Source organism: Chinchilla lanigera, unplaced genomic scaffold (assembly GCF_000276665.1).
Source record: "Chinchilla lanigera isolate Chin_1 unplaced genomic scaffold, ChiLan1.0 scaffold00076, whole genome shotgun sequence".
Taxonomy (NCBI): domain Eukaryota; kingdom Metazoa; phylum Chordata; class Mammalia; order Rodentia; family Chinchillidae; genus Chinchilla; species Chinchilla lanigera.
In genome coordinates this window covers 267,545-284,238 of record NW_004955477.1, presented here as the reverse complement: position 1 = coordinate 284,238, position 16,694 = coordinate 267,545, and the positions used below count along the sequence as shown (strand labels likewise).

The window sequence follows — 16,694 nt, the reverse complement described above, 5'->3', positions numbered from 1 at the left end:
TTCTTTATTTTGGAACTTTATTAGTTTTGGACCATGGTTGACCATGAAGAACTGAAATCAAGAAAAGTGAAATGTATTAAGGTGGAATACTGTATAAAAAAAAAGACCCAGAAGCCTTCTGGCCTCCTACTTTCTATTCAGAATATGGCATTTTCCTTTTTTCGTTTTATTTCACAGGCCCTAGCTTTCATTCAAAATGAGAACCTGTCCAGAAAAGGGCTGGAAATAGTCAAACCTACGATGAAGAACAAAATGGGTGAAGCCTCTCTTAAGAACATGGGTACTAATGTAGCAAGGAGTCTTCAACTCAAAGGAGTTAGAAGCAGAAAATCTGAGAGGGGACCTGAGAATTCCCTACACACTGCATGGTCATCTCTCATGCTCCTTCCGATTGTCAAGGATCTCCTCTTCACATCTCAAATACAGCAGACCTTCGGGTGGACAACATTGAAAATGACCTCAAGTTTGCTTCTGTTTTTCCATATTTTATGACTGAATTTTTAAACACTGCAAAAAAAAAAAAAATCAGTTTTGTTGACTGTGAGGCCAAATGGGTTTAAATTATCTGTGCATACGGAAGGAAAGATTAAGGAATATCACTTTGTTGAAGGAATATATTCATACTTTGCCCCAGTTTCTTATTCCATCATATATTTTCTTTAGAACAGTGGTTTTAGCAGGGCATGGTGGCACATGCCTGAATCCCAGCACTTGGGAGAGTGAGGCAGGAGGATTACTGCAAGTTCCAGGCCAGCCTGGGCTACAAAGTGAGTTCAAGGCCAGCCTGAACTGCAAAAAACAAAATTTTTTTAAAAAAATTGTGTTTAGGCTCGTATGTTCAGGTTCATCTGCTTGCAGCTGACCAAATGAAAGGAGGCAATATACAGAATCTGCCAAAAACATGCAAACATCAGGAAAAGAGAACTTGTGTGTAAATATTTTAATACTACTTTTTTTTTTTTTGGTACTGGGAATTGAACTCATGACCTTGCACTTCCCAGGCAGGCGCTGTACCACTGAGCTATACCCCGGGCCCCAATACTACATTTTTGAGTCATCATGAGACTAATACAAATTACCTTTGGCCTCTACAATTACAAGAGGTGCTCACAGTGGTGGCCATTAGCTTCCAGACATGCACTAGTGTGGTGAACTGCTTAAGTGTGTTTTTTTTTTTTTTATTTTTTGGCGGGACTCTATTTGGAAGGAAATAAAGATTTACTCAAAGCTGGCTCCAAGGAGATGGAGGGGCCTATTTGCCTCTGATCATCATCACCATTTACAAGTGGGCAGGGGTCTTCTATAGTAAGGAACACAGGGGAGGAGGAGCACACAGAGACAGTGCAGATCTTCACGTTTGCTTTATCACCTCCAGCCATCTTCAGCTCATCTTCCTCTTGTGGAAAAGAAACCAGGCTCCTGGCCTCCTGGAGCTGGCATCTGTATACTCTATCAGTTCTTTTGGGCATAGAACTGCCAGTGTTAGTTAGCTATGTGCTCAGTAGGAGGAAGTTTGGAGAAACTGCTTATCTCTAAAAGAAAAAAAAAAAAAAAAAAAAAAAAACTAAAAGTTTCATTTTGCAGCATTCCATGTTACAGTTCCAAATTGGTGGTTCATGAGATGAGTGCAGCCTATATAAATGCCTTGTATGGCCTGTAGAATTAAAATTTTTTTTGAATATTGAGAAATGTTTACATTTAAAATATCTAGATTTTCACTTTCTCAAACGTTTTAAAATGTGACACCGGGCAGAAAACTGGCTCTGATAGCTGTTTCCTTTTTTTTTTGTTTGTTTTGCTGGTACTGGGGATTGTGTGTATGTGTGTGAGAGAGCGCCAGGATCTCACTCTGTAGTCCAGGCTGGTTTCGAACCCTCTGTAATCCTCCTGGGGACCGCCCAGGGTGGCCTTGAACATGAGATCCTTCCTCCTGAGTAGCTGGGGATTGCTGGCCTATGATTGTTTCCTTAAAAGTGTTAAGTTTTCCATTGGCGAACTCTCAGCACTCACAGAATGCCTGTTTATGTCTCCATAACTATGGGCATTTAAGCCTGCTGATATGAAGGAAATTTTCAACCTGAGACTCGCAGGCTACGACTCAGTGAATGGGAAGTTTCTCATGACTAAGGTGAAACTGACTGGGAGAGTCAACTTCCTCATCCATGAAATGGGCTGATAACGTGCAGTTGTGCAAAGGACTGGTGATCCGGTGTGCAGCCAAACACCGGCTCAGAAGGCACGATGAGCACCCACCTGGGGAGCGGGAAGCGCCGGCACCCCTCCCGCTCCGGCCTCCACACTCCGCCGAGTCAGCCCCGGGCGCCGAGAGGCGGGGCCGGCCCGTAGTATCGACCCTGCGGCGGCCATGGCCTCGGTGGTGGAGTACAAGGGCCTCAAGGCCGGCTACCACTGCGGCTACTGCGATTCCAGGGAGGGCAAGGCGTCCTGTGGTGAGTGTCCTGTGGACGAGGCCGCTGCGTCCGCCTAGCACTCAGCTCTCGCGGGCGTCAGCCACGTTCCGGCCGGGCCCTGCCGTGAGTGAGAGCGGTTCGGTCCCCCACTCCGACTGTCCCCTTTCCTACTCGTCTTTTCCTAACCAGTTTCCGTTCCAGCTCCTTTCACCCGTCCGCCCGCCCACCTTAGCCTCACTGAAGACGACTGCCCCTCTCCGAGAGGGAACGGAAATAGCGGAAAGCTGCCCTTAGTCAAGATGGCGCGCGCGGCGTCAGCTCCGAGAGGCGGCGGGCTGGGCCCGGCCTGGGAACGCCCGAGCGGCTTCGCGCGAGCCTGCGGGCGCCCGGGCGCCGCGCTGCATTGTGGGGTGGCGGCGGCCGCGGCGGTGTTGGGCCCGGCTGCTGAACCTAGGCGGGGCTGAAGCCATGGCTTCCTGGAACGCGCTTTCGCCCAGTATCGTAGAGTATTTCGAGGGCGAAGACTTCTACCGCTGCGGCTATTGCAAGAACGAGTCGGGCAGTCGCTCCAATGGTGAGCGAGCGGGTGGTGGGCGAGGCCGGGCGCGGTGGCCTGGAGTTTGTGTGGACCGGCTGGAGGGTCGCCGGGCGGCCGCAACCTCTGAGCTGCGCAGGCGAGGCCCCCCTCGGAGCGCGGTGGCTCCCGGCTTTAGACGGACCGGCGTTTGAGTCCGCAGGGGCGCTGGTCCCGCTGGTGGTGGAGGAACCCCCCGCGGGCGCTCGGACCCGCGCCGGAGGGATGGTCCGTGGCGTGCGCGAACGGACGCCCTCGGGCTCCCTGGCGGAGAGCGCGCGGTGCGGCCGAGGCGGACCTGCCTCCCGGGCGTGCGTGCGGGATGCGGGTGCGGGTGCGGGGCCGGCCGCGGTCTGGCGCTGCGTGTGCACAGGGAGGCATGAATGTGTGCGCCCTATGCGATAAAGTGTGCGTGGAGTAATATACGAGGCGCTAGTGGCCCTAGTCGCTGCCGGTCAGGTGGCCTTTTGCTCCTGATGTTTGACATTTCACCAAAGACTCGTGCTATGTTATTCTTGCAGCTCCCTCGGCACGACAACGGGGTCAGCCCACGGTTTTGTTTTTCTGTGACGCAGGTTTCTCTGGGAACATTTGTGGTTTGTAAACAAACTATCGCGTTTGTTTCCTGCCGAGTCATGCATTGGCAGATGTGCACTGTAGCATCTGTTACTTTAATGGAATAATCCAGCTTTGTGGAGAACAAGATAACCATGGAAATTAAGGGCTTCTTTCAATAAGTGGGGCATGGTTTAGACGATTATGGCATGCCCATTTATTCATTGCACGTGTTTGTTAGGTGCTCGGTCTGAAGTAGACAGTTACAGGCAACGGTCTGAAGTAGTTACGCAATCATTTGAAGTGCCGCTAATGTATACCAGCTAAGTGACAAATGCTTAGAGCATTTACATGGATGGTTAAAAGTGAAGCAGACAGGATGCCAAAGGCATGTGCGACATGATTGGAGTTGAGCGGAGTGAAGCCTAGGCGAAGCATGCCAAATAGTGGCTGGCAGAGGTTGCCTTGGAGTGAAATAGGTTCCATCCTTCTCTTTTTTCATAGTTTCTGTATTGTGACTATGAAATCTCTATAATCAACGAGTTGCATGAAACATGTCTAAAATTAACATTTTAATAGGTCTTTAATAGTTTTGTTCAATAATTTTAATAAGAGAAAATTACCTAATATAAAGTCAGCCTTTCAAGTTTTCAAGGAGAAACCTGTTTTGAATCTTTTCATCTAGGGAAATAGGTCTACGTTTCTATCATTTTGATTTCCATTCTGATAGTCTTTATTATAGGACACCCATCTATTCGTTAGTTGACTTATTATTTCTATTACAGATGGTGAAATTGAAGCTTGTAATTTGTTGGTATCCATCAGTGCTTTCCAGGTGTCTGGGTGTTTCTTTGGACTCTACTACCATGCCTTCTCCCGATGTATTCAATTCTGCCAGGCCTTTCTATATCTCTACATATCTCTAATACAGTTTACTAATTACAAAGGGTGAAAATTCATTTCTGTTTTTAACATTGGTTCACATATGGTAAATGTTAATTCTTGTAGTCTTTTTCTTCCCCTGTAGTTAAGTAATTTTTCCATCATATAGTGCTTGTAGTTCTGCATTTTCTTGTATCCTTGATTTTTGGGTCACTTTGTTTTTCGCTTAGAAAGAATACGACTGTATACTTTTGTCCTATTTTTAGTGTTCATGTATATATATGTTTATAAATTAGAGCTAATATACACCAACAAATTTGCTTTCTAATTCTTCCGATGAGACCAGTGAATTAGTGGAGTTATTATTAAAGTTTGAAGATGAGATGCAATTTCATTACAATGAGGATCTAGATTTTTGATATCATAGACTGTTGACTGATAATTAGATGTTATTTTATATATTTGATTTTTTGATTTAAAATAAGTATATTTTATTTTTCATTGGTGTTGTATGCCAAATTAACAAATGCGAAGTGTGCAAACTTTCTACAATGTGAGCGTTTTACTAGAATTTTAGCCTACACATCCATATTACCAAAACAGACACTTTGAATTTTAAAACAGAAGTGAGTTCAACCTGTTGTAATTAACACACTCCATTTTTTCAGGCATGTGGGCACATTCCATGACAGTACAGGATTATCAGGATCTTATAGATCGAGGATGGCGAAGGTAATAAAATTCTTTAATTCGAAGATACTTTCTGCTATTCAGGTTCTTATAATCGAGAAATAGAGTTTGGGTTTGAAATGTTTTCCTGTGGGATGCGGTGGCACACACCTGTAATCCAGCACTTGGGAGTCTGAGGCAGGAGGATCATCACAAGTTGGAAGTCAGTCTGGACTACATAGTGAGTTCAAGGCCAGCCTGAACTGTATATAGCAAGACCCTACCTCACCCTCCCTGTAAAAAAAGTTAAAATTTTTTCTAAATTTAATAAAGAGGCTCAGAAAGTCAGATGTTAAAGAATTTAGTATGCCATGATAAGGAAATTTTTATTTTTTGTTTTTATGGTAGAAGGGAACTATTGAAAAATTTATGAAAGAGTGAAATGTGATAGGATTTGTTATGGAAAAAAATCACTCAGTCAACAGAGAGGTATTTGAGGGGTGATCATCGAGGCAGGAAGAGGAGTGCGAGAGATTATCAAGCTATACAGATATGAAATGATGAGGACTGGCGTCTTAGTGGCAATGATGATACAGAGGAGGGGACAAATTTAAAATACATTTTAGGTGTGGAAAGCTGGCTGATAGGGCATAGAGGGAATAGTCTAAACTGACTGGTTTGACGGGGGCGTGAATGGTTCTGGTTCTGCTGATAACTGAGGTCTGGAATGCTTGGAAAGAATCAGGTTAGTTTTGTGGTACAGTACTTTGCTGGCACATGTACAACACCCAGGTGTGTCTGTCACAGCTCCAGTGTATGTGGGTTAGTCCCACAGAATCATGCGGACCGCACTTGCATGGGCCTTGTGATATTGGTGACAGCTGAAGGCTTTGCAGGGTTTGCAGATTTGGTGAGAAGGCATCGAGATTAACCTTGTAGTTCGTGTTTAAAGTTTAGGAAAGAAAAGACTGGGTTCCGGTCTTTGTGTACCTACCTGTAAGATTATTTAGGCTATGAAGAGCAGTTAAATCTAAGTGTATTTTGACACTGTTGATTAGATTTTTATCCTTAATTTAGTGACCCTTTACTGATCTGCTTTGGTACATGTGTAAAGTGTGTAAAAAATTAACAAACTATTTTTACTATTTTAGAAGTGGGAAGTATGTGTACAAGCCTGTCATGAATCAAACCTGCTGTCCTCAGTATACAATAAGGTAAGACTAAATAATACAAAGAGGATCTATGATATGAAGAATATGTGCAATTTTAAAGCAGATTGTTACACTTCTTAGTGTTAATTTTTATTTTAGGTAGATATTCTTCATAAGAAAATGAAGATCTTCTGTGTACTGATGAATTTGCTGTGTACTGATGAATTTGCTGTGTACTGATGCTATATTCACATGCTGATCAGTAGCTTTATGTCGCTTATTACACAGACAATACAGTTACAGAATAGCTTTGTTGTCCTCATTTAGCTTTCATGGTTCAGAAGAGATGATATCCTTTAAAACAGAAGTCATTTTCTTTTAACTAGCAATTCATTAGATTATGGACAAGATTCTGCTCAAATAAGCTTGAAGTTGGTTGACTGGAAACTTAGAATTTTTATAATCAGAGAATATTGATTTTCCCCAATGTGGTGATTCATGACTGTAATCCCAGCTACTCAAAAGGCTTATACTGGAGGATTGAAATTTTGAGGCTAGACTAGGCCACTTAGTGAGACCCTGTCTTTAAAAAAAAAAAAGTGAATGAGGGTTTGGGGTTGTAGCTTAGTGGTAGAGCACTTGCCTAGCATTCGCAAAGCCCTGAGTTTAAAACCTACCACTGAGTTGGGGGCTTATTTCAGTTGGTTAAGTAAAATACACTTTGTATATGTTATATGTAAATCACTTTTCCGGGTATATTGCTTTTTATGGGAAGAGATTGAACTATCACTGCAGTAGAATCAAACATTTCCTGAGTTGTTATCCTTTACAGTTTCTCTCTCTATATAAATCAATCTTATGGGGTCATTTTCCATGTTTATTCTTCTGCTTGTTCACTATAGTAGTTATAATAAGAACTTTTAAAGAAATGGAGGCAGTATCATACAATTTAGCTTCTTACTGGGCAGAAGTTAGGGGCTTCCCAGCATATGAGTATACTTTCCTGGCTATGATTTAAAAAAAAAAAAATTAAATTTTGTCAGAATTGTGTATGTTCATAAAGTGCCAAATAGTTCTATAAAACTCATTTTGGAATTTAAGTGTCTCTGAAAATCTTCTTTCCTATTCTCATTGGCAGTTACCTTCAAGTCTTTTGACCTTTTTTTTTTTTTTGCAATACTGGGAATTCAACTGGGGGCCTTTTACTACTGAGCTACATCTTCAGCTCCCTTTTAAAAAATTTTATCTTGAGACAGGATCTTGCTACATTGCCCAAGCTGACTTTAAACTTGCAAATCTTCTGTCTCAGCCTCTGTGTAGCTGGATCCGTTAATTAGATCTTAACAGAGAAACCAGACCTGAAACATATAAGCTTTTTTGCATATCTCATTGGTTCAGGGATTCCAGTCACACAGTACTGCTTTAAATTGCCATTTGCACAGGCCCAAGCAGCTTTGTGGAAAGGAGTGAGTTTCCTCCTCTTCCTAGAAAGTGGCTCACTACCATGGACAGTGCTGATGGACCCGCCTAGTGACAATCAGCAGTGTTGGCTGTAACTTCTTGACTGGTGTGGTTGAAATGTAATTGTAGAGGAGTAAAGAGCTCCTGTGGTACCCAGCAGTTCTGGGAGAGAAAATGGAGCAGAAGAGACTGCACCAGTTGTGGAGAGGACATAATACAGTTGCTGTGTGGGACCTGTCCTCAGCATAAAGAATGGCCTTGTTGGATTGAAGATACACCTGCAGAAAAAGTGCTGGTGTAAACACGTGTTCCAGTCCCAGCCACCCTTGTTAAATTTGCCTAGGATGAGCGTGCTTTGCTACTGAAGAGAAATCTGACCAGTGGTGCAGGTCTTAGACCTGTCAAGACCATGGGTCTGTAAGGGCTGATCGGGTCACCCCTGCCTGCCCAATTCCAGGTCCCCACTGCCTGTTTGGTGACACGTTGAGCTTTTTATGTCCTCTTTTGTTTCCTAAAGTTACAGGAGAAAAATGGTATGCAACTATTTCAAGAGGTAGGGAGTGGGTCAGTCAGTTGATTTGTAAAGGCAACTATATGTAGAGGACAAACCTAGGTCCTATAACACGCATAGCCATCCAACTTGAGGGCTTGGCTTCTCGTTACTACACTGACTTTACCTTCAAACTCAGGACTTCTGCCAATTCTGGTTGCTCTTAAACTCTGAAAAGCTCGTCTTCATACTACTTTTCTCACCCACCTCTGCCCCAGACTAGTGGGATTTGATGTCAAGGGTAGACATTTTTTGGATTTTTGCCAGAGTGAGCAGACTAGGAAAACTACCAGTTTCCCTCCGTTTTTTACTCCAGAGCCTCCTAAGTGATCATACTGAAATGGTAGGGACAAACTGGAGTATAGTCACCCTGTGCCTTAGCTATATCCTTTCAGGTACATATCTTGCCCCTCTCTTAGCTAGAATATTGTGGGATTTAACCACCTGGCTTGGAATATTAGAGATATTTTCTTTATAAAACTTCAAGGCTGGCCATAAACTACTCATGCAGTTCGGGGAAGAGGCGGCATTAAGGGTTGCAAATGGAGCTAGACATGGTGGTACATGCCTGTGATGTCTTGGAGGAAGATTGTAAGTTCAAGCCCAACCTGGACAATTTAGAAATTTAGTGAGACCTTCTCTCCAAAAAAAAAAAAAAAAAGGTTTCACATGGCTTGTGGTGCTGCTGTTAGGGTTTGGGAGATGGTTTCCTGAGAGATGTTTTTGTTTTTTTGGTCCTTGGAGCTAGTCACTGGGCTTTGCAATGACTTTGTATTGTGTCTTCAGACCACTGGTACCACAGGAGAGGAAAGCAGAGGCAGCATCTCTGATGAGTGTAGAGCAGCAGTGATGACTCCAGCAGAGACTGTGTCAGGTCCTCATAGGAAGGGAGAAATAAGCCAGGACCCACCTTATCATCTCTCTGAACCAAAATAGAGGCTTGCTGTTTGATGGCTTGCATTCAGATCTTCTGTTTTCCTTCTACAAGCCCAGACAATATTGGATGGTTCTTGTAATAGTCCTGTTAGGTGGCAAATCTGAAGGGGAAGCCAATAAGATGTTCTGTAAGTGGCAAGGGTGGACTGGGGTAGGGGCAGACTGCTGTAGGGGCCACACAGCACATTGCCAAGGCCTGGAGGGTTGGGAGAAGGTTGGGTTGGCTTTCTAGCCAGTTCTCATGAATGGAAGCTCATCTTTTCTGGTGCCACCAGTATGAGTTCACAGTTTTTTCCTTACAAGTGGTACTTTAGAAATTTCATGAGCTTACCTCACCTCCAGTACACTTGGGGATCTTGAATTTGAAATCAAGATTGTAGTACCTGACACCCTTCCCACCCTACATCTTGAATGCAGACCCAGTGCTGCCCTTTGAGAGTCAATTTGAGTGGTCTCTAGCACACACTAGAGTGGGCAGGTTCATAATGAAACCCATGACATTAGTCATAGCAGTGACATTGAGATCCCTCTGCTTGTCCCACCCAGTGACTTCATCACCTTTGGTCTGAAGTGCTGCCATGATGACATGCACATCATAGTTCCTGTTTCTCAGCATTCTTTTTCTTGTGGGGTGTCACCAGACCACCTCTGGAAAATCTCTTGCAGTGTTGTTTGCATGAAGGCATTAGTGTCCTGGATGACATGATTATGGGCATTGGGGGCACGAAGTTCTCTATACTGCTTCTCATGGTGGATTTGTGTTCATGCTGCCTGGGGCAGCTCCAAAGATTCAGATTTAGTTGGCCTTTCCCCCCTTTTAAAACACCTCTTATTTTTCATTTTAGATTCCAGAGAGGGCTGAAAGTACCCCAGTCTTCCATCCTGTAGAAGATGTAAGCTTCTCCATCTTCTCAGGATATCTGAGGTCTACCTTATTCTCTGGTGTCCATGATTTATGCTGTGTCATTGGCGGGGCAGAAGGGTGGAGTCAAAAGGGGAAAAAAATCTACCTTTTGTCTCTTCTCAAAGGAAAAATAACTTGGATTAGTTTATTTTACCACTGTTATCAAGAACAAGATTTTTAAAAACTCAACATGTAAGATCTTGTTGGCTTTCCCCCATTCTCCTTCAAATAGGATCGGTCACATTGCAGTTTTTCTTCTAATTCTTTCCAGTCATGATATCACTGACAAGGCCTAGGTGATAGATAAAGCACACGGCACAATTCCTCCAGCTGTGGGATTGTAGGTGCACGTGGCCTCTCGGGCAGCCCTTCATCCTTTGGGTATAGCAGTCAGGCAGGTGCTGCACCTTGGGAAGCACAGAGACTCATCCTATCACCATGGATGCAGGCTCCCTGCCCTGTGGGGGGCAGCTTGCTGTGGCTGCCTGTGAAGGGTTGCTGGTCCTGCTGGTTGCTGCCTGGGCTGAGTGTGTATTGGCATGTGCCCTCCTTCCCTCCCTCCCTCTCCCTCCCTTTTTCTTTTCCTTTTTATCCTCCCTTACTACTTATCTGTCTCACTCCTGTTTCCTCTGTTGCATTTAGGCTCCTTTATAGCGTCATCCCCAACTTCTCTTAGAAATATTGCGATTTTCTGTAGATGTATTCACAGTCTGTGAATATTCACACTGTGTAAATGTGCTTTATAGCTGAGCTGTATCATAGCCTATGATTTCATTTCTTGCACAATTGTTTGCTTTACCTGGAAGTTAATAATTGTCTTGTTGTTTTTATAGTCTTCTGTGTACCTAACCCCATTTATTTTGAAGTTCTCTTCAAGTTATATAAGTTTTCTTTTAGTATGTTTAGCTGTGTCTTTTTTCTGACACTCACAGAGCCTTCTGACCTGCTCTGGTATGGACACTTTGTCCTCTATACTGTAATCGTAGGAGCTCTTTTTATTTTCTTTGCGACGCTCTTTGGTTTTCAAGTTGGATATCATCTATCTTGGATTGTTCCCTTGTTTTAGGGAAGCCCATCTTCTGATAGACTCCTGAAAAAAAGTACATGAGATCTCTTCTCTTCTCTTCTCTTCTCTTCTCTTCTCTTTTCTTCTCTTCTCTTCTCTTCTCTCTCCTTTCTCTCTCTCTTTCTCTCTTTCAAGACAGGGTCTCACTATGTAGTTCTGGCTGGCCTTGGACTCAATGTGTAGCCTGGTCTGACCTCAAACTCAAGATGATCCTCCTGCCTCAGCCTCCTGAGTGCTGGGATTATAGATGTGTGCCATCATGCCTGGCAAGATTTCGCATTTTTGAGACTATGTCTGAAAATGTTTTAATTAACTGCACAAATGTAGTTTATAGTTTAGTTGGATATACAAATATTAAGTTGGGAATAATTTTCCCCTAGAATTCTGAAGGCTTAGCTCCATTGTTGTTTTACTGTTGTTGAGAAATCAGATTCTGCCAGAAGTCAGGCATTCTGATTCTTATTTCATTATCTGAAATGTGTTCTTTCTCAGGACTGGGGTTATAATTTTTTGTATTAGTCACTTGTCCATTGCTGGGACAAATACCTGATACCCACAACTTACAGGAGGAGAGGTTTATTTTAGCTTATAGTTTCAGAGGTGTCTCCATCCATGCATGCATGGTTGGCTGGCTCCAAGGCAGAACCTGCATGGCGGAACAGAACTGCTCAACCCATGGCAAGTAGGAGTCAGAGAGGAGGGAGAAGTGGGGGACAAGAATACACTCTCCCAGGACAAGCCTCCAGGGAGTGGCCATTCACCAGACCCCGCCTCCTAACAGTACTTTTAGCCATGAACTCACTGAGTTAATCTGATGAGCAGTGTGCCTATGGCCCAGTCACCTTTCAGAAGCCTGACCTCTGGACGTGGGACTTTGGGGGGCATTTTAACTCCAGAGTGTAACACTGTGTAGCCCTGTGGTAGAGTGCTTGCTTTTCTTCTGATACTTTTATTCAGATATTTGATCTTTTCAACTTGTCCTCTAGTTTTTTTTCCTTTCAGTTTTCCATCTTTTTACTGAATCTTCTGGGAAGTGTCCTTGTTTTCTAAATTTCCCACTTAATTTTTTATATCATCTGTCAATCTTCTGAGGGGCATTTTTGTGGGGGTGCTTCCTGTGTGTGTGTGTGTTATATGTAAAGATACGTATTTTTCTGAGGATTTTTTTAAAAGCTCTCCTCCAAATTATTTCCTTCATTTTGTTTGGAACTTGTTTGTAGGAAGTTGACCCTCTTCAGGTATCTAGTAATTCCAACTTTTCAGTGTTCCACTGGAAATTCTGGGTACCCAACTGTGCCTTACTATCTGTGAGCTTTGGGTAGGGTGATCTGGGTGGGCTACTCTGTTGGAAAATCTGTGGTGTCTGTATTTTTAGGTTTCATCACATTTTTAAAAAAAAATTTTTATTTAAAAAATTTTTTTTGGTACCGGGAATCAAACTCAGGACCTTGCGCTTGCCAGGCAGGTGCTGGTGCCGCTAAGCTATATCCCTGGCTGGATTCATCACATTTTGAAGAGAAAGAATACGCTGCTGATGTTCTGGAGCTGGGTTGGGAATCTTGGCATTTAGAATGTAAATATCATCTCTTCCTGTTTTTAGTATAGCACATTTGCTGTGTAAGAGGCCTTATGTTTTGCTTTTTACTGAAAGGGGGATTATGTAGAGTCAAATGAAGAATAAAGTCAGAGTGAAGAGAGATCTGACATCTGACTGCTTTGAAATAGGCATTAAAAGGTTCCTATTTTTATACCCACTTTCACTTGTATTTTCAGAGGTATCAGGTATTACTAATCCCTAAAAATTTTAGGGTAAATGTAAAGAAAATTGGATATCTTACAGGCTTTTCCTCTGTTAGCTTATTAAGATTCAACTTTCTTTGGTCAACTAAGTCAGTTACCAGTTGTATATCTGCTTTCCAGCTACAAACATTTCTCCTTTCCTTTATCCTATGGTTTATGTGATTTTATTTATTTTTTAAAAATCCCTTACTGGTAGTTTTAGTGAAATTTAGAGTAGTATTAGAGGCTACTCTTTTAATGCCTCACCTTTAACTAGGAATCCCAAGCATGAAATTTGCCTCAGTCTACCAAATCTTACCCAGAACTGACTTTATTTTGTCAAAGTTTTTTTTGTTTACTTTTAAAATACTTACTTTGCTTTCCTAGGTGCCGACCTTTACAGTTTCAACCATCAAAATCACACAAGAAAGTTTTAAAAAAAATGTTGAAATTTCTGGCCAAAGGGGAGATTTTCAGAAGAAATTATGAGGGTAAGATAAGATTGGGTCTATTTTTTTTTCGATTTTGTTTTTGTTTTTTGTTTTTTTCTGGTACCCGGAGTCAAACTCACAACCTTGCGCTTGCCAGGCAGGCGCTGTGCCGCTGAGCTAAATCCCCAGCCCCTGAGGTTGGGTCTAAAAGCTACTTTAAATGGATGAATCTTTCCAAGGTTCTTACTTTCAAGCATCTCATGTTAGGTGGGGGGAAGGGGTTGTGTACCACTCCCGTGGTGACGAAGACCACTATTAGCACTAACGTTACCATTATGACTGGCTTCACAAATCAGGCTTATAGGAAATCCTGTATATGCCAGAATAGTCTAATTTGAAAAGAAAATTGAAGATCATTTCAAAGATGTGATTTCTTGGAGTTTATTAGAATTTTCCTTTTCTTTGCTAGTAATATATAATTTTTTGGTGTCCAGGAGGCATGTCCTAATTTGTTAATATGCAGGTAAACTTCAAGGATGCTGTAAATTGATGATTTTGTAAGCATCAAAATTCATAGTTTTCTGTCTTTTAATGTTTTCACATTTGGTTATTTGGTTTATTATGGATTTCTTTGATATGTGGGCTTCTGAATTATTCGTGTCTGATAATTAACTAGGGTAAAGGCTTAAACAGCTGTGAGAAAGAACCACCAATTCCAAGGACTGAATAGTATTAGCAGTTCCTTTCTGTCCTCACCTGACAGCCCAGTGTGCATGTTTCAGGTGGGCGTGCAGCTTTGCTTCCTCTGTGGCTCCGCTCAACATATTATTTCCAGTATCACTCTTGTTTTTTCTTGATGCAGCCAGTGGGGAGCAGAATGCTTGGAAGTTCTAGGTCACAATTTTCCTTTAAATAAGTAAGACAAAATTAGACATATCAACTGTCTAATGCGCCATGGTTGGGAGCTTAGTCTCAACTTGCAAAGGGACTGGTGGTACATTTCCCTGCTAGGCTGCCACAGTTTTAAGTTTGGCTCTCTTCCTTTGAAAGGTGAGAAAATAAACTCAGTTGCTACACAGTAGTCCTTGCTACAGTGGATAATGGGGGCCTTATATAGTCTGGTATTTATCTTGACTGTGTCAAATGACCTGGCTGATGGGCTTTTTGCTTCTGATTTGTAGATGAGCCTATGGATTCCACAATGGAAGATGCTGTTGCGGGTGACTTTGCATTAATAAATAAATTGGATATCAAGTGTGATCTTAAAAGACTCAGCAGTGATCTCAAGGAGAGTTTAGAGAGTGAAGAGAAGAAGAAAGAAAAACACTCAAAGAAAGAACCATGTAATGAATTAACTCATTCACAAGCTATAGAAGAGAAGTTGGGCTCTGGTGAACCATCACACTCAATTAAAGTTCATACGGTTCCTAAACCAGGTAGTGCACATTTGATAGCAAGTCATATTAGCTGCTTTTCTGTTTTCTTTTTTTAAAATTATTTTAAAGAGAATTGTAAGAACATGGAAGAGTAAATAAAACCCAAAATGTGCAGTAGATAATATGAAAGGGAAAGAAATTGCTCTTTTTGCTTATGTTATTGTAACCCCTGGTCCCTGCTGTCATCTAAAAACATGACTTATCTGTAACATCTGTAAGGTAGAGTCCTGTTTTATACAAGATACTGTTACCTGGATTTAGATGGACAAATTATATTTTTTTTAAACTACACTTAAAAAACCTAATATAATAGCTTTATCACCTCAAATACATTTTCTTTTTGTTGAGATAGGGTCTTGCTATGTAGTTCAGGCTAGCTCTGAACTCATTATGTAGCCCAGGCTGGCCTTAAACTCGCCATAATCCTCTTGGGCGAGCCTCCCAAGTGCTGGGATTACAGGTGTGTACCACCACGCCCCTCCCCAGATACATTTTAAGAGTTCCATCTCAACTTATTACCTGAGAGCCTTAAAGGTTTGAGAATCACATTTTTTGTCATTGGAAGGTTTGGTGATAAACATTGCTATTTTTGGCATTATAAGACGGTATAAATTATAGGTATTATGTCCAAAATACAGTAGTTGTGAAATTCTTCAGTTTATCATTAAATTTTATGTAATTATAATAAATTTTAACTTAAAAGTATCTAGATTTAATGTTTGACTTCATCTTAATAGGGTAAAAAATTTCGCCTACATTCTCCCTTATAAAAGAATTAGGATTAAAAACATGCTCAACATTGTGGGTTTACCATATAAACTGTATGTATATGATTTTTGTTTTCAAAATTACTGCATAAAATGTGAAGTTGGACAATGTATTTATTTATTTTAGTTGGACAGTTTTTGCATTAGTTTTTATGTTATTAATTTGAAATGATCAAAGGAAGATTTTTAGTAGTTTTTATTGTCTAAACTATATTACACAAGTTAAAGTGCAGAAAACTTTGTACTTCTGTTAAATTTGTACAGAAGGATTTAATGGTATTTAAATTGATGTTAGTCTGAAATTTTTTCCTAATTAATACTAATACTTGAATGAAGTACTATGATTTAGAGAATATCTGCTTTTATTCTCATGTTTTTTACTTTTTATTCTAAAAATTAGTTATAGTTTGTTAAATTAAAAACTTTGTTGAAAAGAATTTGAAATATAGGGGAGCTAGATTCAGTAGTATAATGACTTTTATCTACCCTGCCCTCATTTGAAACATTTAATCACGATAGCCGCTTTTGATGTATCTGTACTCAAATCTAGTTCTTTCTTTCAGTAGTATATTTAAGCAATTTCTTGACATTATGCCATCCTATATTTCAAATTCATCTCTAAAAAATAAGAACTTTGAAAAACATACTCACAACACCATTATATACCTGAATAAAATTTCTTTTGGCGGGGTGGGGGAAGACAGGGTCTTGCTAAATCAGGCTGGCCTTGAACTCACTATGTAACCTAGGCTGGTCTTGAACTCACTGTTATCCTCCTGGGTGCTGCAATTACAGGTGTGCACCACCACGCCCAGCCTATAGAATTTCTTAATACTATTGAATATTTAGTGTTAAAATGCCAGTTTTTAAAGATTGTCTTGTGTCAAGATCTAGAGAATCTAGAAAATTGGTTGATATATTTAAAAAATTTTTTTGTTCTATACATTTCCCTTTCATTTTTCGCCATTTTTTTACTTGGATAGTATTACTTGTTGAAAGAAGTGAGTTGTTTGTCTTGGTTTTTGTCTTCCTTCTGTAGCTGGCTGATTACATCTGCAGTACAGTTTAACCTGTTCTGCTTATCTGTAAGTTGATACTTAAATGTAGAGCCTTTGATCAAAA

General features: G+C 41.3%; 1 protein-coding gene, 1 long non-coding RNA gene and 1 pseudogene across 7 annotated transcripts in view; 1 reads left to right on the top strand and 2 right to left on the bottom strand.

The window, feature by feature from the left end:
* On the bottom strand, window positions 1–2,341 carry LOC106146402. Its single transcript, XR_001230827.1, has 2 exons — window positions 2,254–2,341; window positions 1–507 (listed from the first exon to the last, which is right to left on the bottom strand). It is a non-coding gene; the product is annotated as an uncharacterized LOC106146402 (long non-coding RNA).
* Window positions 2,341–16,694, top strand: part of Ate1 (arginyltransferase 1) — a 155,273-nt gene continuing 140,919 nt past the window's right edge. For 3 of the 6 annotated variants that reach the window (XM_005401915.2, XM_005401916.2, XM_005401912.2), the window contains exons 1-5: window positions 2,341–2,450; window positions 5,091–5,154; window positions 6,243–6,305; window positions 13,326–13,429; window positions 14,551–14,805. In XM_005401915.2, the coding sequence (XP_005401972.1) occupies window positions 2,366–2,450; window positions 5,091–5,154; window positions 6,243–6,305; window positions 13,326–13,429; window positions 14,551–14,805 (571 nt within the window). In that variant the 5' untranslated portion in view covers window positions 2,341–2,365. The other 3 variants (XM_005401913.1, XM_005401914.1, XM_005401911.1) reach the window with 1 other exon arrangement.
* On the bottom strand, window positions 9,429–10,029 carry LOC102008621 (annotated as a pseudogene).